The 24,555-nt window shown below is 42.0% G+C and overlaps 1 protein-coding gene across 2 annotated transcripts; it reads right to left on the reverse strand.

Moving 5' to 3' along the window:
• Positions 1-1,686: 1,686 nt before the first annotated feature.
• On the reverse strand, positions 1,687-23,833 carry LOC113888877 (P antigen family member 3-like). Of its 2 annotated transcripts, none has more exons than XM_027535841.1 (4): positions 23,697-23,833; positions 6,369-6,507; positions 5,842-5,967; positions 1,687-2,849 (listed from the first exon to the last, which is right to left on the reverse strand). In XM_027535841.1, the coding sequence occupies exons 1-4, from the start codon at positions 23,766-23,768 to the stop codon at positions 2,827-2,829; spliced, it is 360 nt and encodes a 119-aa protein (XP_027391642.1). In that variant the 5' UTR covers positions 23,769-23,833; the 3' UTR covers positions 1,687-2,826. The 2 variants fall into 2 exon arrangements, with proteins under 2 accessions (XP_027391642.1, XP_027391643.1); XM_027535842.1 differs by lacking the exon at positions 23,697-23,833 and adding an exon at positions 7,001-7,073 and having other exon boundaries at positions 2,738-2,849.
• Between the last annotated feature and the right edge of the window lie 722 nt (positions 23,834-24,555).

The raw sequence follows: 24,555 nt of genomic DNA on the forward strand, positions 1-24,555 counted from the left end.
CATAGGATGGTCTCCCTAGCCCCAGCTGAGACTACAGCTCTGGACTGCAGAGCTGCTCAGTGCCACAGGGCGCAACTGCGGGCTCCTTCCTGGCAGAGACCTACCACTTGTAGTGCCTTTACTGAGGCCTTCCAATTCAGTGGCAAACCATGGGACTAGGGACAAGGCAAGGGACACCAGGGTCATATTGCTTCTGCACTGTCTGTAGGGTAGAATCTGAATCCATTCGGGTTCATTGTCTCCTTACTGGCCAAGTCCGTAGAAGGTGACAAGCCAAACTAACAACTGCAGTGGTGCCCTGAGGCCCTGTGGCTCCTGTGCTGTGACTTAGGGACTGGCTGCCTGACTATGTGACAGAGTCTGGTGTTGAGTTGTGTGATGTTGCGTGACTAGAATCTTCGCTTATTTTCTTGTCATCACACACAGCAAGGAGCACGGTTTTCAGTACATATTATGACTTAGGGTAGCCTTGTCAGTCCTCATTAACAAACCAACCTTCGAATGGATGCCATGTCTGATACCAGCTATTCAATCTGCTATTGAATCAATATATTTATTTAGACAAAATATGTTTCTCAAGTCCAGTTCATTTTAAAAGTTAACATTATAGCCTACTTGAAATTCGAACTCTGTATCACTTGTGAGAGAATTGTAATTGTAAATGTTTAAGTGAAAAATTGGAGTAGAATAAGCCAAATCCATTTGCAACGTAATGCCTACTTCACATGTTATCTTGTTTATTCTTCATAACAAATATTTACTGTAAACTTGTAATTCCCACTTTAGAAATGGGGAAACAGATCCACAGGATGTAAATACCTTTCTCACCTTCACTCAGTATGTGTCAGAGCCAGTACTGATACTCTGAGTTATGTCACGTGCTGTGCTTAGTCGCTCAGTCGTGTCTGACTCTTTGTGACCCCAGGGACTGTAGTCCATCAGGCACTTCTATCCATGGGGATTCTTCAGGCAAGAATACTGGAGTGGGTTGCCGTGGCCTCCTCCAGGGGATCTTCCCAACACAGGGATCGAACCCAGGTCTCCAGCACTGCAGGTGGATTCTTTACCATCTGAGCCACCAGGGAAGCCCAGTTATGTCATGTCATAGCCAATAAGGAGACAGAGCAGATAAGACTCAAGTCATTTTGTCTCACGAAGTTCCCCTCATTCCTTTCCCTTTTCTTCTAGCTAGGATCTAATCTTGTCAGACAGCTCCATGACTAGGGGCTTTTTCACATACTTTTTGGTAAGTTGAGATACTCTTATTTAAGTCTCATGGTAGGTTTGAACCTCCCATTTTCAGTCCTTTTGGACCTGGATTTTCATACCTCTGTAAGGGCACAACAGCTGCTATTTATAATCTCCTGTTATTCGCTAAGCAGAGTGAAGTCTGAATAGGTCCTTTGTTGCAGAAATATATTTTTTTGGTGCATGAGGATGCAGATGGGTGTCAGAGATGTAAGCGTTTTGTTATTATTTTAATAACAAGGATACAAGGGAGGAATCAGACAGCTGGAGGACTTCCCTGTAGCTCAAATGGTAACGAATCTGCAGGAGACCAGGGTTTGATCCCTGGGCTGGGAAGATCCTATGGAGAAGGGAATGGCAATCTTCTCCAGTATTCTTGCCTGGAGAATTCCATGGATAGAGAAGCCTGGCGGGCTACAGTTCGTGGGGTCGCAAAGAGTCAGACATGACTCACTGATTCACACACACACACACACACACACACAGCCAACTGGAGGACTTCTGAGATCTGGTGACTATCAAGCCAATGGAGGACGTCATGGAGAAGAAAAGATGTTTGTGGCTGTTCTCTCCCTGAACCCAAAAAACCTTGGAAGGGAAGTCAGAAATGTGTGAAAGATATGCTGTGCCATTTGCCATGCAATTTGACAGCAGTTCTTTTCCTGTCTCCCTACAACCTTAAACAATGGCTTTGGCATTCCATTTCTCTATAGGACAATACAAATACATTAAGTTTTTAAAAATGTTTCCCTGTCAATGATTTCATCAGGGACACCGTATGAGATTTGGGTGGCATATTTTGTAAACCCATTTATTCAAGAGAAGACCAAAGGCTTTTATGAATTTTTTATATGTGGGTATATATATGTATGTATATGCATTAACATGTAGATTACACCTAAAGAATATGTTATGACCCAATTTTTTTAACCCTAGAAGTGCAAGGGTGGTTTACATGTATAAGGTTGCCAATGCAATTCACCACATTAATAGAAAAATGGAGGGAAAACAATTCTATCATCATCACAATTGATGCAGTATAAGTGTTTGATGAAAATTAATCTATATTCAAGACAGCAAACTAGGAATAGAATGGAACTTACTCTGATAAACTATATCTACAAAAAAGCAACGTAAAGAGGTTGAAATGGAGAAGATTTTTCATTTCCTATTGGGAAAAATGCCGTTTATCCCCTGCTTTAGTCAAGACTATTCTGGCCAGGTTTGTTCAATGCTGCAAAATGAGGACAGGTTTAAGGTTTAAGCCAGTAGAAACTGTTGATATTCAAATATAATAGTATATTTTGAAAAGCAAAAATAATCTAGATCTAAATTTGTGGAATTAATATGCATATTTAGAGGAATTGTTGGACAGAAAATCTATATATGACATTCTATCACTACATACATCCTCAACTAGACACTAAAAATCAAAAACCATGAATTTTCAATAATATTAAATACCCATGGATAAATTTAACAAAAATGTGCAAGTAGAAAATGAAACTTTATTGACCGAAATTTAATAGTCAAATACAGAACATAAGAGCAGCATAGATGGTTTCAGTTTATCTTCTTTCAAGCAAATGGCTGCCCTTCACCTATAATATAAACATTAAAAAAGTTACTTAGCAGAACTGTATTTCGATGACAGGAGAGGTATACAAAGTTCACTGCAGTTGTAGTTTTATAAAATGGACTAAAACAGGAACACTAAGGGCGACCTTCGGCTTACCTTCATTTAATCCTCTCTAGAGATTTTATAGACTTTTCAGGCAGGTTACCAGTATTTTTAAAAACACACTACTCTTCCTAGTTATACAAGAAAAGAAGGACACTGAGTTCAGAACAAATGAAATCAACGGAACCTATCAGAAGGTAGTTTTCAGTAGAAGGCAAAACTGTGCACACATTCAGTAAAATATCTAACAACAAACAGTACCCTAAGGAGAACAAAATACACAAAAACAAACAAAAAATCCCAAAAAAGTATCATTTAAATGCGTTGGTTTGAAATAATATTCCGAATATAGGATAGCTAAACAGTTGTTATCTCTGTTACTGCTTAAGTGAAGTAAATAAAAAGGCCAGTATTACATTTCTTTCTTCTCTACTGTCGAAAACTGTAGACATTTTCATTTGTTCTACTTTATCCCTGATATGGTGGTTTTAAGTCGGTTAAACATTTGCCCCTTTTTTACCTGTGGCCCTCATGTAATTCTAAATGTTTCTTTTCACCCTGGAAAGCATTCCAGTTGGTATAATACATTATATGCTGACACTAATTTTAAGTCCTTACTATCACTGGCGACATGGTGACATCAAAATGTGAAGCAGAAATAGGTGTGTTTCTCGCAGCCACACCAAAAAAAAAAAAAAAAAGGAAAGAAAGAAAAAAGGCGAGAAGAAAAGGGAGAGCAAGAGGGAGTATGAGTGAGAGAGAAAAGCAAGAAGGAAGAGAGAAAGAAAATCTGGAAAAGCAGATTTTTTTGTTTCTAAATGATAATGGCTTTTGAGAGAAAACTCTGACCAATTTCAAAACTTCATCCACGGTATTTGTGATGTTTAGTTATTTAGTTACTGTGAGGTATGTTAAATAATATTTGTTTTTCTACCCTACTAGCCATTTCATCAATATTCTGAAAATATTTGAGTTCCAGATTATACTGTTTTAATTCTGTAATATACTAACTGTTAGTGTCTTGTTCATATTTCTAATTATGTGTACTTGGGCTTTGTCCATTTGCTTCACAATGATGTAAACTGAGAGGAATGGATTGGCAGTTTGGGGTTGGCAGATACAAACCATTATATTCAGAATGGATAAACAACAAGGTCCTACTATATAGCAGAGGGAACTAATGTCCAATCTCTTGTGATAAATCACAATGGAAAAGAATATTAAAAAATGTGTGTGTATATATATATATATTAAAAATTATGTAAGCTAGCACATTGTCTTTATTTATTAGTTGAGTTTATTTTCCTCTTCCTAACACTTCATACCTGTCTTTTAATAAATATCTTTTTCTTTTTCCCTTAGGTTTATTCTGTTGCTCTTTTTCTTACCTTTTATGTTGAATGTAGGATTTTATATTTATGTACCTTGTAATTTATGTATTTTTCTTTTAAATACCACACATATTTAGGGCTAAGATTTGTATATGAGAACATTTTAATCATGTTCTGTAGTTACTTGAATGTCATCTGAAAGTTGTATTTTCATCTAATTGTTCAAATGGAATGGAAAAAAAATGTAAAGTGAAAATATTTAGAAGGCTAATACACAGTAAATTCTTCCCTAACTATGAAGTTCCTCCTTTAAAATCAGCACCATGCAATTCGTTGCCAGCAAGTTGGAAAACAGGTAAGTGAAAGATACTAAGTTGATTACGCGGGAAGAACTAGAGTTACAATTTTTGGCCTTCAAAACTTTTTAAACTCATGTATCAAAGAGGAAAAATAACATACTGGATACGGTTAGAGATGATTATATCACGAGGCTCAGATTTTTATTAGTTCTTTAAGAGTGAGAGTGGGGTATATGGCAAAACCTTCACAGTATTGTAAAGTAATCATCCTCCAATTAAAATAGGCAACCTCCCCCCCCAAAAAAAGACCAAACGTGGGGGCAGGTAGTGTGCTTAGCATACGTATCTTACTCACACCTGCCTTGAATATCACTGACTAAATGCACTCTCTCAACTTGATCAGCCACAGAAACAGGAAACTAGACTATCTTTGGCCATTTTATTATTCAGTCATTTCATGCTTCCCTGGGGAAAGGATTTAAAATGCAACTATTTTTTAAAGAGCTAGAGAATTCAGAATTTGAGAGAATTTAACAAACATCAAGAAAAATGTTGGCTCATTTTCTTTTATAAAAAATTAATTAATTGATTTTAATTGGAGACTAATTACAATAGTCTGGTGGTTTTTGCCATACATTGACATGAATCAGCCACAGGTGTACATGTGTCCCCCGTCAGAAAATGAAATCTCAATTCCCCTGTTATAATTTGACTCAAGATGACATTTTATGATAAATACATCATACAAAACAGAGTATTCTTGTATGCATTCCATCAAAGAGAATCAGAGAATGCAGAAATTAGCATTGAAAAATCAGCATCGTCGTGTATCTGTTCTGAATTCACAACTTACATGAGTAAAGTTGAGTTTAGAAGTTAAGGGATTTCACAGAATCACACACATTATGCTAAGCTGGTACTAGAACCTACTTGGATGCCTAGGCATATTTCATATAAACTGATATTTATTACAAATGCATTCCATATTTGCTACAAGCAGAAATTATAAAAGAACCTGAAAATTATTAGCTGTTGCTTAAAGTACTTATACTCAAGAGAAGAAAACGGTTTCCTATTTTCAATTCGATATGGCTTTGATCCTGTCTGTTTCTTTATTTGAAAGTCTGTAAGTCAGGCATTCAGGCATCTGGGGTCTGAACTACCTTTCAAAGAATATGTGAACTCTATTATTAAAATTAGTAATGTTCCCTCTATATTAGTAAAGATATAATATTCTGAAAAACAGAAACCACATAAACTACTTTCTGAATGGATGACATACCTGCTTCTGGCATTTCAACAGGCTCTGTATTTGATGCAAACTGCTCCCTGACATCGGGACCATCTCCACCTTCACCCCCAGTCTTTGCCAGAGCCAATTGCTGGAGAGCAGCTTCCAGGCCAGAATCTTTAAAAAAAATGCATCAATTCTGCTGTAAAGCATACAATATAAACACGGGAATGATATTCATTCCCTCGGTGTTATGAATTAAAAGCCTTAGGTTAGTATGCTAAAAATGTGATGAATAAGAACCTCAGGAGCATTATTCCAGGAATGTTTTGCTGGAGAAAAAGGAAAGCAGAATTTTCCGAATGTTATTACCATTTTCCTTTTCCAGGGTTGTCCTCAGACACCTTAGTTGCCCCCTTCTCTTTGTCTTGAAAACAAGGGAAAATTTGAGCGATCACACTGACCTGCAAACTATACTCTCCTCAGTTTTTTAGGAACTGTCTGAAGTCCTTTTCTAATGTTTCCTTTCCTCTTCTTACTGGTTATGTCTTAAGGCATGACGCACAGATACACTTTACCTTCAAAGGGATCCTTCTCCTCTTCTTCATCACGATTCACTGGATCCTCTCCATGTACTTCCTCCTGTCTAGGTGTGATATCCTGAATCTCAGCTGGTGGTTTCTCTTGTTGAGGTTGCTCAACACTGGGTTGCTGGTCCTAGTAGAGAGTGCATGCAAAGAAAAACTTTTGTTGTTAATACATCTAATAGCATAAATATACATAATTCATAGATATATCTGATCATAATTAAAACTAACAACATTTTCCCAACACAATTCTATGTACTTACTTTTAATAAAGTTACTCTTCCCACAGAGAAGAGTTAGCTCCCATAAGAGTTACCCAGGAAGACTTTGGAAGTTATTTAAGTCTATGTTGGGATGGAAGTATGCAGCCTGTTGTTAATAAGCAGGAGGAGGGAGTCACTGGGCACATTTCCAGGGAATTTAACAGTATAATCATCCAGGCAACACTGGACTATAATATATCTGGATCAAGGTTCCTTCCTAAGACAAAGTGTCACCCTTTATCAGCATGGAAGACCTTTATCACCGCATCTGTACAACTTAACATCATTTTCTCAAAAATAAACTTGTGCTAACAGAAAACATCAAATGGTAAGGTTACTCATAACCACAGGTTCATCCACCTGGGAGCAATCTTGCTTTGTAGGTCCAAATGCTGATGCCACTTGCCCACTCATATTTCTCCCTGAAAGCAGAATATTGTGATTTAGAAAATGTATTTAAGAATACAGCTATATTTGATCACTTTTATGACCTTATGTTGACTTGTGTTTTTTTAATGTGAAAATACTTTCAAACGAAAACTCTGGTTAAGTATGAGTGTACATGCATTTCAATTACACCAAATACAGTCGCTTGCAAAGCCATTTGTGTCTTTGCGAAGCTGGCAGAGAAATCACCTTAAGGTACATAAGAAGGCTGAATTTTTGTGAGGACGTTTGATTTCACAACAGACTTCTCCATCATGAAGATCTTTAGTGAAATACTGCTAGGAATTCAAAAGCTCAGGACTATTGCTCATGTCACACTCCTATTCACCAGACCTATTTTCCCCAACTCCCTTGGAATTCAGTTGGAACACGAAGAAAGGCTCAGTCTTTACAGCCTGACTATGGCGATTTTCTCACTGTCTGGGGCTGAGGTGAGGCTGCATACAGAGCAACCGGTCCACTTCTCTCTTGGCACCTTACCACAAAACCCACAATACAGTCACAACCCCACTGCGGTCTGGTTTCTAGACCTTTCCTTAATCGCCCACCCCAACCCCTGCCCAGGTCCCACTGCCGGCCCCAGATTCTGTGCTCTGTCGTCAGTTCCAGGGCCCCAATGAACTAAATATCTCAAATAGCACCCCGAAGTCTCCCCCAACCATCATCCTACCCCCTGCCCTCCTCTGCCCACTGCCCTTCCTCTCCCGCCATCAAGGCAAAAACTACGGGGTCGCGACACTTGTGAGGAGAAAGATGACTACCTTGAGGGCCTTCCTCCTCAACGGCCCTAGATCGCACTGCCCGACCCACGCGAAACTTGCTGGCTCCCCCTCACAGGCACACACACTTAAACGCCAGACAGGACAGACCTGTGAACCCACCTGGTGAGTCTCAAATAGTGAGAAAGAACCAGGACTGAATAAAGAGACCCGTCTCAGGCCCAACGCTCCTCAAAGAACGCTCCGGAAGGCGTATGCGCACCAAGGCGCATGCGCAGCAACGGATGCACACGCACACACTGCGCATGCTCACTGAGTTGGGCCTGTGCAGTGCAGGTTGCAGTTTTCCCGCCATTGAGGTAGAGTCCTAGAACCGCAGGGTCTCTGGAGGATGAGAAAGGGGCTTGAAGGCTATATTTTTTTCCTTCCAGTGCAGTCTTTCTCATGCATCCACAAACTGTGGTGATAGGCAGTCCCAGGTTACCCTTAGTGGAGAATGTGTCTCAGAAAGATAGTCATGACAGAAATAGATATTACGTTTTTTAATACCTATTTTTATACGTGCTCTGATGAACAATTTCCTTCTCTGCTTCTGGGTTTTCCTTCTTCCGTCATACTCCCAATGGCTTTACTCACTTCCATGGAATAAGTACGTAAATAGATGCCTCTGTTTACACTTCTTGCTTGGTGCACTGCACATTTAAATCTCTGAACTGGTAACTAGTTTCTCTGAATATACTTCTGGTTCCTATACAGTATTGTTCCTTTAGCATCGGACTCCACTTTCACCACCAGACACATCCACAGCTGGGTGTTGTTTCCACTTTGGCTTAGCCTATTCGTTCCTTCTGTAGCTATTTCTGCACTCTTCTCCAGTAGCACATTCTTCTTATTCTATTATAGCAGGATTTTTCGTACTTACTAGGAGTTTTAATTTTACCCAAGAGAAAGGAAAACATGTTCACACGAGGACCTTTACTCAAATATTCTACTCATGCACTCCTAATAGCCAAAACTCGAAACAGCCCAACTATTCAACAACTGGTATATAGAAGAAAGAAAAAGAAAAGAGCTTACTCGTACAAAAGAACACTACACAGTCATTTTAAAAGGAACTACTAATGCATGTAACAGCAAGGATGCATCTCAGCTGTGCCAATGAGAGATGTCAGACACAGAAAGCTATGTATTATATGATTTCCTGTCAATGGATTTCTGGAAAAGCACAACTATAGGCAGAGAAATATATCTGTGGTCGCCAGGGTATAGGAGTGGAGGAAGGAGTCTGAATGCAAATAGCCCAAGGGAGCATTTTCAAATCAATGGCATATTTTCTACATTTTTATTGTGGTAGCATTTACACAATGGTATGCATATGTCAAAACTCGACAAACGGTAATGCTTTAAAGCATTGACTTCTATTGTATATAAATTATATCTGAATACTTCTCACTTTTTTAAAAAAGGAAAAGGATCTTTTAAGTATGTAAATACTGGTTATTGTATCCATCTAGAACTTGAGCTCATAAACATAAAAATCTTATTTGAAATTCTTCCCAGACCCGGCCAACTTCCAGGATTCCCCATGACACCTTTGTACCCTTATGACAGGACACAGAAACTTGGTCTTAACCACGTTTACAATTCCGTCTCTTCACGTCAATTCAACATTCTTGCTGAGTTCTGTCCATTTTACTTCGAAAATGTCTAATGCATCAACTTTTCCCCATGTCCACCACATCTGCTCTAGTCCAAAGCCCCCCTCCATTTAATTGTCAACCCCCTTCTAACGGGTCTCTCACATCCACTCAGGGTGCCTGTCACCCCCTCACTGCCCTCTCCCTCCCTCTCTTACAGTTCCAGAACTGTTTATGACTTTCTAGATAAAGCCTACTGTCCTACACAAGAACTTGAAAGTATGGCCTAGCCCTTGCCCAGCTTCCTAACATCATGGAAAGTAGAGAATCATCTTCTTGTCTCTCTTATTGGGCTTCATTCATACCCTCCAATTTTTCAAGCTTAGATTGTCCCATATTTCTGAAGCCTCCAGTTAGTAGACTCCTTCAAGCTAGGCTTGAACAGTATATGGAACGAGAACTTCCAGATATACAAGTTGGTTTTGAAGAGGCAGAGAAACAAGAGATCAAATTGCAGCCTTCATTAGATCATCAGGAAAGCAAGGGAATTCCAGAAACACATCTACTTCTGCTTCATTGACTAGACTACCTCAAGGCCTCTGACTGTGTGGATCACAAAAAACTGTGGAAAATTCTTACAGATGGGAGTACCAGACCAGCTGACCTGTCTCCTGAGAAACCTGTATGAGGGTTAAGAAGTAACAGTTAGAATAAAACATGGAAAAACAGACTGTTTCAAAATTGGGAAAGGAGTAAGACAGGTTGTATAGAGTCACCTTGCTTATTCAACTTACATGCAGAACACATCATGGGAAATGATGGGCTGGATGACTCACAAGCTGGAATCAAGGTTGCTGGCAGAAATATCAAGAAGCTCAGACGGGCAGATCATACCACTTTAATGGCAGAAACTGAAGAGGATCTAAAGAACCGCTTGATGAGGGTGAAAGAGGAGAGTGAAAAGGCTGGCTTAAAACTCAACATTCAAAAATATAAGATTATGGCATCCAGTCCTATCATTTCATGGAAAACAGAAGGGGGGAAGTGGATGCACGGACAGATTTAATTTTGGAGGCTCCAAAATCACCGTGCATGGTGATTGCTGCCATGAAATTAAGACACTTGATCCTTGGAAGAACAACCATAACAAAGATAGTATGCATGCATGCTCATTGCTTCGTTGTGTCTGACTCTTTACGACCCCATGGACCGTAGCCTGCCAGGTGCCACTGTCCATGGGATTCTCCAGGCGAGAATACTTTAGTGGATTGCCATGCCCTCCTCCCATGGGGCATGGCAAGGCATCTTCCCAGCCCAGGGGTGAAACCCATGACTCTTGCATCCCATGCATTGCAGGGAGATTCTTTTTTTTTTTTTTCCCCACTTTATTTTTTAATTGAAGGATAATTGCTTTACAAAATTTTGTTGTTTTCTGTCAAACATCAACAAGAATCAGCCATAGGTACACCCATGCAGGCGAATTCCTTACCACAGAGCCACCAAGGAAGCTCATGTCAAACCTAGACAGCATAGTATAAAGCAGAGACATCACTTTGCCGACAAACGTCCATATAGTCAAAACTATGGCTTTTTCAGTAGTCATGTTCAGATGTGTGAGTTCGATCATTAAGAAGGCTGAGTCACAAAGAATTGACACTTGCGGTTTGTGGTGCTGGAGAAGACACTTGAGAATCCCTCGGACAGCAAGGATATCAAAACAGCCAATCCTAAAGGAAACCAACTGAATATTCACTGGCAGGGCCGATGCTGAACCTGAAGCTCCAATACTTTGGCCACCTGATGGGAAGAGCTGACTCACAGGAAAAGACCCTGATGCTGGTGATCAGGATGGGAAGCGTAATGCAGGTTATGCCCTGTTGACTGCTGAACAGGTTTTAGAAGCAAAATCTCTCCCCCAGGGAACCAGTGCTCAGTTAGCGGAACTTGTGGCTCTGAACCGAGCTCTGCTGCTGCTGCTGCTAAGTCGCTTCAGTCCTGTCCGACTCTGTACGACCCATAGAGGGCAGCCCACCAGGCTCCCCGGTCCCTGGGATTCTCCAGGCAAGAACACTGGAGTGGGTTGCCATTTCCTTCTCCAATGCATGAAAGTGAAAAGTGAAAAGTGAAAGTGAAGTTGCTCAGTGGTGTCCGACTCTTCGCAACCCTATGGACTGCAGCCTACAAGGCTCCTCCATCTATGGGATTTTCCAGGCAAGAGTACTGGAGTGGGGTGCCATCGCCTTGTCCCGACCCGAGCTCTAGAGTTAAGCAAAGGGCAGCGAGCAAATATCTACACTGATTCTAAGTATGCTTATTTGACTTTACACGCTCATTCTGCAATATGGAAAGAAAGACAGTGTAAAAGGACAACAGGAGAACCTATTAAGCCTTTCAGAGAGGTGCAGAGACTTTTGACTACTATATATTGTCCTAAAGGAGTAGCTGTTATGCATTGCAAAGGGCACAGCAGGAATGGGAGTAAAGTAGCTGAAGGTAATCAGCTGGCTGACTGTCAAGCAAGAAAAGCGGCACTTTAGGAAACCCCTTCACTGCAGATGCCTTTGATCTGGACAGGTCCCGTGTAGCAGGAAAACCCACAATATACTGAGGAAAAATTAGAAAAATATGAGAAAAGAGGAGCAAAGATTACTGATAAAGGATGGCTACAGTCTGAGGATGGACGATTAATAATTCCTGAAAATACTCAATGGAAAATTCTTAAGGGTTTACACCAGAGTTTTCGTTTAGGTGTAGAGAGTACTTCAGGTCAGTTCAGTTCGGTTCAGGCGCTCAGTCGTGTCCGACTCTTTGTGACCCCATGAATCGCAGTACGCCAGACCTCCCTGTCCATCACCAACTCCCGGAGTTCACCCAAACTCATGTCTATCGAGTCTCTGATGCCATCAGGCCATTTCATCCTGTTTCGTCCCCTTCTCCTCCTGCCCCCAATCCCTCCCAGCATCAGGGTCTTTTCCAATGAGTCAACTCTTTGCATGAGGTGGCCAAAGTATTGGAGTTTCTCTGCAGCATCAGTCCTTCCAATGAACACCCAGGACTGATCTCCTTTAGGATGGACTGGTGGGATCTCCTTGCAGTCCAAGGAACTCTCAAGAGTCTTCTCCAACACCACAGTTCAAAAGCGTCAATTCTTTGGCGCTCAGCTTTCTTCACAGTCCAACTCTCACATAGATACATGACTGCTGGAAAACCCATAGCCTTGACTAGACGGACCTTTTTTGCCAAAGTAATGTCTCTGCTTTTTAATATGTTATCCAAGTTGGTCATAACTTTCCCTCGAAGGAGTAAGCATCTTTTACTTTTGAAAGGTTGTTGCTGAAGGAAAAGACGCTGGGATTCCTGGCCTCTGGAGGAGAAGAATTCATTCCAGGGCCAGAGACGAGGCTTGATCACTCAGAGCTTTTGTGTAATAAAGTTTTACTAAAGTATAAAGGAGATAGAGAAAGCTTCTGACATGACATCAGAAGGGGGCAGAAAGAATACCCTCCTGCTAGTCTTCAGCTGGATGTTATATATAGTCACTAGCAGTCTGTTAATGAAAGAAAGGAATGTCTTAAAACTCAGAATGGTACCAGGCCCCTCATCCATAAGATGTATTTTGGGATAATCTTGGCACCAGAGGATTCATCCCTGGCCATAAAACGATTGACTTGAATGTTGTAGAAGGGCACATTACCATAAAAAATAGTTTCATTTACATAGATTAGGGGAACAATGTCTGAGTATAACATACTGGTTTATCAAGTAGGTTCTGAGCCATTAGGTGGAACCCACTTGAAGACAGAATTTGGGGTAAATGCATAGTACATTAACAGAGCTTAAGACAAAGATTTCCATAAGAAAAATGCATTAACTCAAGGTTTGAGAATAGTTAACTTCAGGTGAAACCAGGTGTCATTATGGCAACAGAGTATTTTAAGAGAAACCTCCTCTAAAATTTGTATAGAGAAGGAAAAAAATATCAGTAGTTTGTTTCCTTCTGCCGCTTAAGAGAGATAAAAAACATCTGACACTTGCAGCCTATTTCCTCCGTTTGGAGATCCCTGGCCTTCCTGCCTGTTACCATCTCTATTTCACGGTTGCAATCAGCATCTGCAGTGATGTTGGAGCCCAACAAAATAAAGTCTGACACTGTTTCCACTGTTTCACCATCTATTTCCCATGAAGTGATGGGACCAGATGCCATGGTGTTCATTTTCTGAATGTTGAGCTTTAAGCCAACTTTTTCACTCCCTTCTTTCACTTTCCTCAAGAGGCTTTTTAATTCTTCTTCACTTTCTGCCATAAGGGTGGTGTCATATGCATATCTGAGGTTATTGATATTTCTCCAGGCAATCTTGATTCCAGCTTGTGTTTCCTCCAGCCCAGCGTTTCTTATGATGTACTCTGCATAATTTAAATAAGCAGGGTGACAATATGTAGCCTTGACGTACACCTTTTCCTATTTGGAACCAGTCTGTTGTTCCATGTCCAGTTCTAACTGTTGCTTCCTGACCTGCATATAGGTTTCTCAAGAGAGTACTTACCAGATGGCTTCTCATTTGTTTGAAGGTAAAAAATGTAATGAAAATTTTAAAGGACATTATCAAAAGATGTTAAGTTTTTCAGAAAAATAACCCAAAGATTGAAAAGCTAGCAAAATCTGGATTACAACGAAGTCGAAAATATCCTGGAGAAGACTGGGAAACTGATTTTACTCATATGCCACAAGCTAATGGATATTCTTGCTCACAAGCTTGGGTGGATACTTTTATTGGATGGATTGAGGTTTTTCCCTGTCGTAGAAAACTAGCTAAGGACATTATCAAAAGACATCTGTGCACATTAACTCAAGAGACACATTAACTCAAGAGACACAGGACAATTGGATTAAAGTTCTACCCATAGCTGTAATGAGGGCTGGGACTGCCCCCCAAAAGGAGGGGCTGTCCCCCTTTGAATGTATTTATGGAAGGCCTTTCTTATGCACAGACATTGTTATAAACCCTGAAGCCTTAGAATTAACTAATTATGTAACTCAGCTCTCAGCTTTTCAACAAGCATTATCGGAACTCTGGAAGGTGACTCCTGACCCAGCTTCTGAGTCAAGCAAGCCTCTATTTCAGCCAGGAACTGAGGTCCAGATAAAAACATTGGGATCTAGGGGCCAATCCCTCAAATCCCTCTGGAAAGGCCCTTACCAGCTTATTCTTTCTTCTCCCACAGCTGTCAAAGTGCCAGGAATTGATTCGTTGGTGCATCACACTCAAGTTTAAGAGGTGGCACCCTGACCAGAACTAAGTGACGTCATTTTATGTCTTTACTTTCTATGCTCTGACTTTGTACTTTTCAGATGGGCCTGATACTCTGTGTGAGCCTACTTCTGCTGACTCCAAAAATCCTGAGTTTGCCATTTGATCCTCAAGACAATGCCTTCCTGTTCTGGGCTCACTCCTATGCTGCATTCCACAATGAGTCTAACTGCTAGGTGTGCAGAGTGCTCCCCTCTTCATCAGTGGAAGGCTTCCCATGGTGTACATCTCCACTTCAAGGAAAAGACTTTCTCCAAGTCTGCGAATACCTTCCACAACAATCGTATGTGATGCCTCTTCTTAATCTGATGACATTTAACAACCCTAAGATGGACTGGTGCAACACTTTGTACTTTAACTATGGACATAACGTGGCTTTTAATTTTGATTTACATTGTCTTGGTTTTATGACTATTTCACTACACATAAGGTAAATGGGTCTAGATCTAGTGGCTTTGTACATGACATTTATCAAATATGGGATGATATGAGGTTATATGGCTAACTCCTGAAAAAGGACATCTAATGTCTACTGACCATATATGCTAGGGACAAATAGAGCCATCCCCAGAAGTTAGCCAACAACTTAATTATAATGATTGGAAACAATTGTGACTTTTGCCTCAGGAAATATGCAAGGTAATCATTCCTGAATTTTCCAACCCCAGTTCAGGTCCTCCCTTTGCCTGGCCAGGCACTGATTGGGACTGGATATCTCAGTCACGCTGGCTTGCTCCAAACGGGACCTTTGGATATGTGGCTCCTACCTATGGGCATGGCTTCCTCCTGGCTGGATAGGGAGATGCACCCAAGGTCTAGCTTTTACTCACGGCTTCATATTTTCAGAGCTTCCAGAAAAGCCTGCTAATTTACCACACCTTAAACTCAGTGGGCAAGATCTTCATTTCACTGGTGTGATTATTTGGCTGCAGTGTTTGTTCCCTCTCTGGGAACTACAGATGTTATGCTACGAGTGGATGCTTTGACTACTTTTACTCAATAGGCATTACAAGATTCTCAAAAATCTATTTCAGCTCTTTTCTTTAAAAATTTTTAATTTTAATTGGAGGCTAATTACTTTACAATATTGTATTGGTTCTGCCACACATCAACATGAATCCGCCATGGGCGTACACGTGTTCCCCATACTGAACCCCCTTCCCACCCCCCTCCCCGTACCATCCCTCCAGGTCATCCCAGTACACCAGCCCCAAGGGTCCTGTATCGAACCTGGACTGGCAATTCGTTTCTTATATGATACTATACATGTTTCCATGACATTGCCCCAAATCATCCCACCCTCTCCCTCTCCCACAGAGTCCAAAAGCCTGTTGTATACATCTGTGTCTCTATTTCACCTCTTAATGCTGAACAAATACAAATTAGATAGGTGGTTTTACAAAACAGATTGGCCTTACATATTCTGACAGCTGCACAAGGAGGAACTTGTGCCATTATTCATACCCAGTGCTGTACATATATACGTGACATGAGCACTAATGGTACTCATTTTACTAAACACATGAACAAGATGATTCAGGCTATGGATGCTCCTGAAGCCTCAATTGCCTCACTTTGGGAGACGTTAACTAGTTCCCCATGGTGGAAAACTATCTTGATTACAATAATTCTGATTGTTCTGTTTTTGCTGTTTGCTCCCTGCACCTGTAACTGTGTAGCTGGATTTGTTTCTAGTCGCATGAAGGCTTTTAATTTACAAATGGTTGCTCAAACTCCTGCAACTGCTGCAGCTTCCTCCAGCTACTTCTTGGGACCCCTGGATCAGAGACCCTCAATATGAGGGTTAGGACAATATGTTGCCTCACCAATTTAGGGACAATGCCCCTTATCAGCTCGGAAGCAGTTATGGAGTGAGAATTACTCCCCTTTCCCTAAGCAACATAATTCTCCTAAAAGAAAACAGGGGAATGAGAGGGTAACAGGCAGGAAGGCCAGGGGTCTCCAAACAGAGGAAATAGGCTGCAAGTGTTGGACATTTTTTATCTTTCTCTTAAGCGTCAGGAGGAAACAAACTAGTGCTATTTTTTTTCTCCTTCTCTATACAAATATAAAAAGAGATTTCTCTTAAAATTTTGTGTTGCCATAATGACACCTGGTTCCACCTGAACTTCACTTTTTTCAAACCTTGGGCTAACCAATGCATTTTTCTTACGGAAATGCTTGTCTTAAGCTATGTTAATGTTCTATGCATTTACCCTTGACTCTGTCTTCAAGGCGGTTCTGCCTAAAGGCTCAGAACCCACTTGACAAACCAGTATGTTAAACTCATACCTTGTTCTTCTAATCTACGTCAATGAAACTATATATTTGTATGGAAATCTGCCTTTCTTCAAGATTCAAGTCAACCGTTTTATGGCCCAGGATGACTCACCTGGCGCCAATGTTATCTGAAAATGCATGTTGTGGGTGAAGGGCCTGGTGCCATTCTCTGAGTTTTGAGACATTGCCTTTCTTTAATTATCAGACTGCTAGTAGCTATATAAAATCCAGCTAAAGACTAGCAGGGGGGCACTCCTTCTGTCCCCTCTTCTGATGTCTATATCAGAAGCTTTATCTATCTCTTTTATACTTTAATGAAACTTTATTACACAAAAGCTCTGAGCGATCAAGGCTTGTCTCTGGCCCCGGAATGAAGTCTTCTCCTCCAGAGGCCAAGAATCCCGGTGTCTTTCATGGTTCAGCAACAACCTTTCACTGGGAAGGATTGAAGGCAAATGGAGAAGGGGGAAGTAGAGGATGAGATGGTTATACAGCATCACTGACTCAATGCACATGAATTTGAACAAAATATGGCAGATAGTGGAGGACAGAGGAGCCTGGGGTGCTACAGTCCATGGGGTCTCCTGAAAGGAGTTGGACACGACCCAGCGATTGAAAACGAACAACCACCACCACCTTACCTTTGCGTTTCCTTGTGCTGAAGAATTGATGCTTTTGAACTGTGGTGTTGGAGAAGACTCTTGAGAGTCCTTTGGACTGCAAAGAGATCCAACCAGTCCATTCTGAAGGAGATCAGCCCTGGGATTTCTTTGGAAGGAATGATGCTAAAGCTGAAACTCCAGTACTTTGGCCACCTCATGCGAAGAGTTGACTCCTAGGAAAAGACTCTGAGGCTGGGAGGGATTGGGGGCAGGAGGAGAAGGGGAAGGCAGAGGATGAGATGGCTTGATGGCATCACTGACTGGATGGACACGAGTCTGGGTGAACTCCGGGTGTTGGTGATGGACAGGGAGGCCTGGTGTGCTGCGATTCATGGATCACAAGGAGTCGGACACAACTGAGCGACTGAACTGAACTGAACTGAACTGAAGGTGCCACAGCCCCACTTTCAACAGGGCTAAGAAGTTTCTGTGTCTGTCAGTGCTGAAGGCTGAGACTTATGTCTTTACACACTCAGCGCCCCCTGCTTAGGGTTGATGGCGGGTCCTTAGAACACTCATCACTCCCTCCCAGAGCTCAGAGCATGGAGCCTTCTCACAACAGTAATGGAGCACCCTGCCTGCTACAGAAATGGGAATTGTAGCTGTTTAGCCCCTCTTAATATGTTTTCTCCCTTTGCATTGAGTTCACTTCCACATTTCTTCTTTGAGTCACCAAATCAAACTCTTCTCATCCCCAACTGGTTACTGTAACAAGCTGCAGCTGCATCTCTATCAAGGACGGTGCATGTGCCCTGTGCGCTATGTATTTTCTTCCTTGTTTCCTGTCAGAATCTGTCGACTCCCAGACATCACAAAAAGGGCTCCAGATCACCCACAAAAGGGGCGGTGCTGCAGGGGAGGCTGTGACTCTCACGCACAGCCTGAGTCAAAGCAGGACTGTGTTATAAGTGTCACCAGCTGCCCCAATGCATCATGGGAGCCAAAAGAGCAATGGTCTGAAAGTCCTAACACAGACACTTATGTGGAAGGAACACCAGTGTCTTCCTAGGGACCTGTGAGTTGTTGTTTGGTTTGGGCCTATAGAGTCAGTGACCTTTTTCACAACACTTGCAGGCTTAGCTAACCTTCCATCAGGACCTCTCTCCTCCCCTACAGGCCCCTACCTACTGTACCAAAAATCATACTTCTGACTTCAGTGTGCTGATTGGGTTTTCACCTGGCAGGGATACCAACACAACTTTTTATGCTGAAACCTCAAGATACCTGAAGAGAACGAGTTTTCAGAAAGTCCATCTTTCAATTATAATAGAAAGACTGCCTATGTAACAATGAAGATACAACAAATTAAAATATTAATAAAATGTTATTTGGAAATTATCTAGAATGCCACACTTAAGAGAAAAAAAAATTAACACGTGGTCTATTGCATTTCAGGTCGAATCTGCATTTTAAAAAATTAGGAGATGGGCGAGGTAATGTCTTCATGATATTGTATTTGTTGTTCTGTTTATCATTACATTATTTCTATGGTTATGCTACTTTCCAGAATGATGAGGGTGGTCCACTAATATCTGTCTTGGCAAATACATGTTTAGAGCTTGCTACGGGCTAGGAACTGTTCTCTGTGACCTTTGCATGTTGACATGACACCCCATGGACTTTCATGCACTTAGGAGAAACTGTGTTCAATCCATATGCAGATCCATCATAGTGTTTCATGCGGATGGACATGTTGATCTGCCTTCTGACCCACAGTAGACTAGACACTGCACTGTATTCCAGACTGGGAGTCAGATACCACGCCTGTCTGTTTCTCTCTGTCCTGGGCACCAATCTGTCTCAGCTCTTGCCAGCTAGGTGACTTTGTACAAATTCATTCACCCATTAATGTCTTTGTGTCTCTGCTCCTCAACTGCAGAAAGGGATGATAGCATTAAAAATGCTCACCTTACAGTGTTGCTATGAGTACTCAAAGACATTTGAGTACATATGGAGTACATATGTACATTGTGTACCTATGGAGAGCTAAGCACGATCCAGAAGGGTGAGCTCTCTCTTCACTTCCGTTTCTGCTTGTACTCATATCCCCCTGTCCCTGCCCCCATGCCTTTACCTCCCCAATCCCAACTGATCTGTGTCGTCTCTGATCTGTGCCCCTGTCTTCAGACTCTGCATCCCAAAACACAGCTGAACATCTCCTCATGATTTACCTCAGAAAATATCCATATCATCACCCTTGGAATAAACAATCATGAGTATAAGTGGAAGAAATAAGAAACACAACAAAACTGGAAATGTGAAAACTACACAAGAAATAAAGCATTACTGATGATCGTTTGACTATTAACATTTTCATATCTTCATCAGATTCAGATCTTCAGATTTGATTGAGAATTAGACTTGATAAAAATAATGGCAAAAAAAGGCCATGCGATTAGGTTTCTTGGCCTTTTAATTTCCCTGGGCAATGTTTTTAAAAATTTTTATACTCATGTTCTATAACTGTCCAGTGACCACTTGCTTTCCCGTCATGATGCAAATCCTATGAAGAGGTCATTAGATGTCTAACTTCACATAGAATATTCACTAAACTTTTTCATAAGATCACATGATGAAACCCAAATATTTCCTTTAAGCTTCACAATATCCCCATAAGAAGAGGGGGATACTCACTGTGCTAAAAAAAACAAAAAACAAAAAACAAAAAACCCTCCCTCATACTTCATACACTCCAATCTTGAGGCCCTGAAAGGCCTGAAATGATAGTGCAAGGTCCATGCAGTGTGTCAAAGGTGGTCTTCACATTGTGTCTCTGGAACAATCTCCAGGAAATGTGGAACAGCAATAATATTAACAACAGTAATGACAACAGTTAGATTTGACTTGGAACATACCACATGGCACGTACTATCCTGACAATTTCTCATGTCGTAACATGGTCAGTGGTCTACATTGCCCCATGAAGTAGTTAAATTTAATCGAAGCTAGTGTTTCCATGTGGTTAAAAGAGGAATGAGGCGCAGAGGCACTACGTAACTTGTTCAGTGTTGCCCAGCATTAAGGGAGCCACAGGTCTGGATGCACTGTGGAAAACTCTGGGTGTTCTGTATTTATTCAATCAAGGGTAAGATCCAACAGCTACAGCAAAATATATACAATAACAGCTACCACATAACAAAAATTGATCTTACATCATAGAAATGCACACTAAATGGAAATCTGATTTCTTCAGAAATCTTTCAAATGGAGGCTTGACAAGACTGGCATCAGGATGTTTTGTAGACACGATGGTCTCAGAGCCTCCTTAGAACAGCAGACAGCATGTCAGTGAGTCTCCTAGACTGGTGGTCTTGGGTTTGTGGATCAGAGAAAGCAGGAAACCCCTGTCACATGCTCTCAATGGAGACAGAGCCAGGCAGCAGGCAAAATAAGACCATGCCTCTGCTCCGGTAGTGCCTAGACAAGTTGTCCATGTCAATCAGAATTGAGGAATTCTTTTAAAAAGTGCAGATTCCATGATCTACACTCAGTGACTCTCACTCAGTGCGTCTACAAGAGTGCCCCAGAATCTGTGAGATTTCACTACACTTGGGAAACTCTCAGGGACTTTATTAAACCCCGTTGGTAGTGAGACTGTCAGCAAAATAAGGGAAATAGAGACAGAACAGATATTAGAGAAAAATATATAGATAATGAACAAAACCCAAAGCTGGCTCTTTCAAAAGGTCAATATGAATTCATAAGTTTCCACCCATAAGAATAAAAAAAAAGATAACCAAAGACAAAACTCACCAATATAAGGAAAGAAATAGGTTACAGATTCCACATTTCCTAATCCAATCATTTCATCAAGGTGAATTGGGCCAAATCCAAGCAATGTGATGAAACCACTCATTTTCTTTCTCATTGTCCTCCAGCTCCCCCTTCCTGCCTCTCTCCTTTGCCCCATTTCCTTTCTCCTTCTTAAGTCCTGCCCTCCATCAAGAGGAGCAATGTTATCCCATGATTACAACTGATTCCGCTGCTTGGCTGACATTCAGCGTGGATGCTATCATCCCTGTAGCTGGTACACTGAAGCTCTCTGTCTCTCATGATGGACCAGAAGGTTTCACTCTAATTTCAAGTATAGGTAGGAGAGAAGGTGCAGGCACATGTTGGAGCCTTAAGTTCTTCATCTAAGAAATGCAGAAGACCACAAACTGTAGGAGAAACAGAAACAGCAGCACCAGGCCCCTTTCAATGAGAGCTATGTGCCAAACCCAGCACATCACAGAATTCCTTGACATTCAGGAGCATGCCAAGTAGATTTCCATGCCAGGACTGTTGCATTTATTGTTCCTTCTGCCTGGAATGCTCTTCCCTTAGGTAACCCCACAGCCTGCTCCCTTACTTCCTCCAGATCTCTGCTTACTTGCCATCTTTCAGGGAGTCTTTCCCTCATTATCTTGAATAAAATAATAACATCATACCTACATACACCGTTTACCCTGATCTAGCAATATCTTTCTTCATACTGCCTGCCACCCTTGATTATTTACTGACCACCAAGTCTATGAAATGAGAGAGTTGGTTGGTTTTGTCCTGTCCCAAACTCCTCCAATAGTGCGCAGGTCTATGGCAGGCGCTCAGAAACATTTGCTGAAGGACAGTCTGGAGCCAGGCCCTTTACACACATTGCTAACATGCACAGGTACCCTCCAAGATGGGCACTGGCCCCATTGTATTAATTATGGTACAAACTGAGATTTCAGGAGACAAGTGATACACTCAACAACACAGTCAGCATGTCAGGTTCCAAGCTTCAGAATCATATCTGCCAGCTTCCAAATCCTCAGTTCCCGGACAGAGACTTCACAGCCAAGAACATAAGAGGTTTTACATCTAACACAAAGATTCCAAACAGCTCAGATAGATACCCAGAGACACCAAAAAGAGCTCACTGAATCTCTACACAGAGAGTGTACAACTCGTCTCAGACCCTCAAACACAACTGAGACCATAACCATACACACTGTGACAAAGACGGTCCAAACAGACCAAAGTCTTCCAGACAGAAACAAATGAGAACTGCACAGATACTTCACATCATGGAGACTGACTCCCAAACCACTGGGACACTTACCGACCTAACACAAAACCCCCTAAACAGAAAGACAGAAGTTTTAATAACTCAAGAACATCATATAATCTTAAGATAAAGTTCCCAGACAAATGAAAAACTTGCAACCTGTGCATAGATCCCCAAGCAGCTGATAGTTTACCCCTTTACACTGACCCATCCTTAAAGCAGCACAGAGGCATCACAACCTCAGACCCAGAATCCAAACTCAGTGATCTCACATTCTGGGGTGCAGACGCCTACACAGAGATCTCACACCCAGGGTCTGAAAAGCCAGCAAGCTCCAAAGATGCACATCCCGGTATACAGGCACACATCCTTGAGGCTTTGTATTATGGCTCACAAAATCCACTGAGATCAAATATCCCATCACTCACAACCCCGCCCAAAGGCTCATGGAGATCAAATGTACCCAAGCAGCACCTGTGTTGTCACACGTAGCTATACACGATCCCAAGCTGCCAGATACAGGTTATTCTCCAGGGAGAGACACCAAATTCAGGGACCTCTCCCTGGACATGAATTGCATGCATTTGTGTGAATGACCCTGCACTGCCACAAGTTCCAGACTGAGCGAGAGCTAAACAAGAATGAAACGCCGTCACCATGCACAGCCAGCGACTGCGCCAAACCTCGCCACTAAGCTATTCGACCCCTTTCGGAAAAGCAATAAAACTCGGAGGAAAATTGTATGTTCTGAAAAGTCGCGCACGCCAACGCAGGCGCATGTGTATACAGGCGCCTCTCGCCCTCAGTTCCAGGTCTGCGACCACACTGCCTGCAATCACGCAGTGGCCAATCACTGCCCAGAACGCTTCCCTGACTCCACACCCAAACCGACAGCCAGTCTCTGGCTCTGTAGTCGTCCCACCAACGAAGGGGTGGAGTTGAAAAAGAGCCAAAGAAAGTTTCCGCTTAATACCTGTGTCCACTCGGATTCGAAAGCAGTGGGAAGATGAAGAGGAGCAAACGGGGATGGACTCAGTGGCGCCATGAGTGCCGCTGCAGGGAACTGCGGTCCGTGCCAACGCGGTGTAAGGAGACCCTGTCTCTGTTGTCACAGGCCCTCTCCCAATGGTACCTTTCAGAGTGGGTGGTCTTACCGCTACCCCTCAGTGGTATATCCCAGGACAGAACTGTTTCATCTCGCGCGCCCCTTGCGGGTGGGATTGGGGAACAGCAATATAGGAGAATCCACAAAGGGCAGAAGGGCAAGGTTAGGGGGAAAACCCCACAGATTCCTGCAATTTTGGACTCAGAAAAAAGTCTTCATAAACTGAAGATTACATCTCTATGGGGATCATTGTCTAACAGAGAACACTGAAAGCATTTTATCTATGCTGGGCATTGTGCTTGTTTGTGCTTTCCTGTTCAATACAGAATAGGTCTCATGCGGGAAAGCCAGCCGCTGTCCCCCAAGGGGCAGGATAGATAAAGCTTCCGACTGGGATCTGCAGGCCTGGCGTGGGAAAGCCCTCTGTCGCTGACTGCGAGTAATATGTGGAAGAGACAACAGGACCTTCCATTGTGTTAGGAAAGGGGTCAACTCCGAGGGGACCCAAGGACACCACTACGTAGGTGAGATAAAGACAATGGCTTTGTCACCATCTTGTCATCCCTGAATATGTTCCCTAGCAGGATCCTCAGCCTGTCTAGCTATGCCTCTCTCAGCAAGTTTAAATTTGTGTATTCATTCCATCATTCATTCATTCTCTCCAAAGCATGTGTCAAGCACAACTCTGTGTGTTAGGAAAGAGAAAATCAAGCCTTTCCTCATGGAG

Source organism: Bos indicus x Bos taurus, unplaced genomic scaffold (genome assembly GCF_003369695.1).
Source record: "Bos indicus x Bos taurus breed Angus x Brahman F1 hybrid unplaced genomic scaffold, Bos_hybrid_MaternalHap_v2.0 tig00002727_arrow_arrow_obj, whole genome shotgun sequence".
Lineage (NCBI taxonomy): Eukaryota > Metazoa > Chordata > Mammalia > Artiodactyla > Bovidae > Bos > Bos indicus x Bos taurus.

What these genes read in the sequence shown, in the direction of transcription:
- LOC113888877 (XM_027535841.1), bottom strand. Translation starts at nt 23,768, where the DNA reads ATGGCGCCACTGAGTCCATCCCCGTTTGCTCCTCTTCATCTTCCCACT. An exon ending in GGAGAAGGATCCCTTTGAAG is followed by an intron (nt 5,968 to 6,368) that starts GTAAAGTGTATC and finishes TTTTTTTTAAAG; the next exon opens with ATTCTGGCCTGGAAGCTGCT. An exon ending in TGTTGAAATGCCAGAAGCAG is followed by an intron (nt 2,850 to 5,841) that starts GTATGTCATCCA and finishes TTTATATTATAG; the next exon opens with GTGAAGGGCAGCCATTTGCT.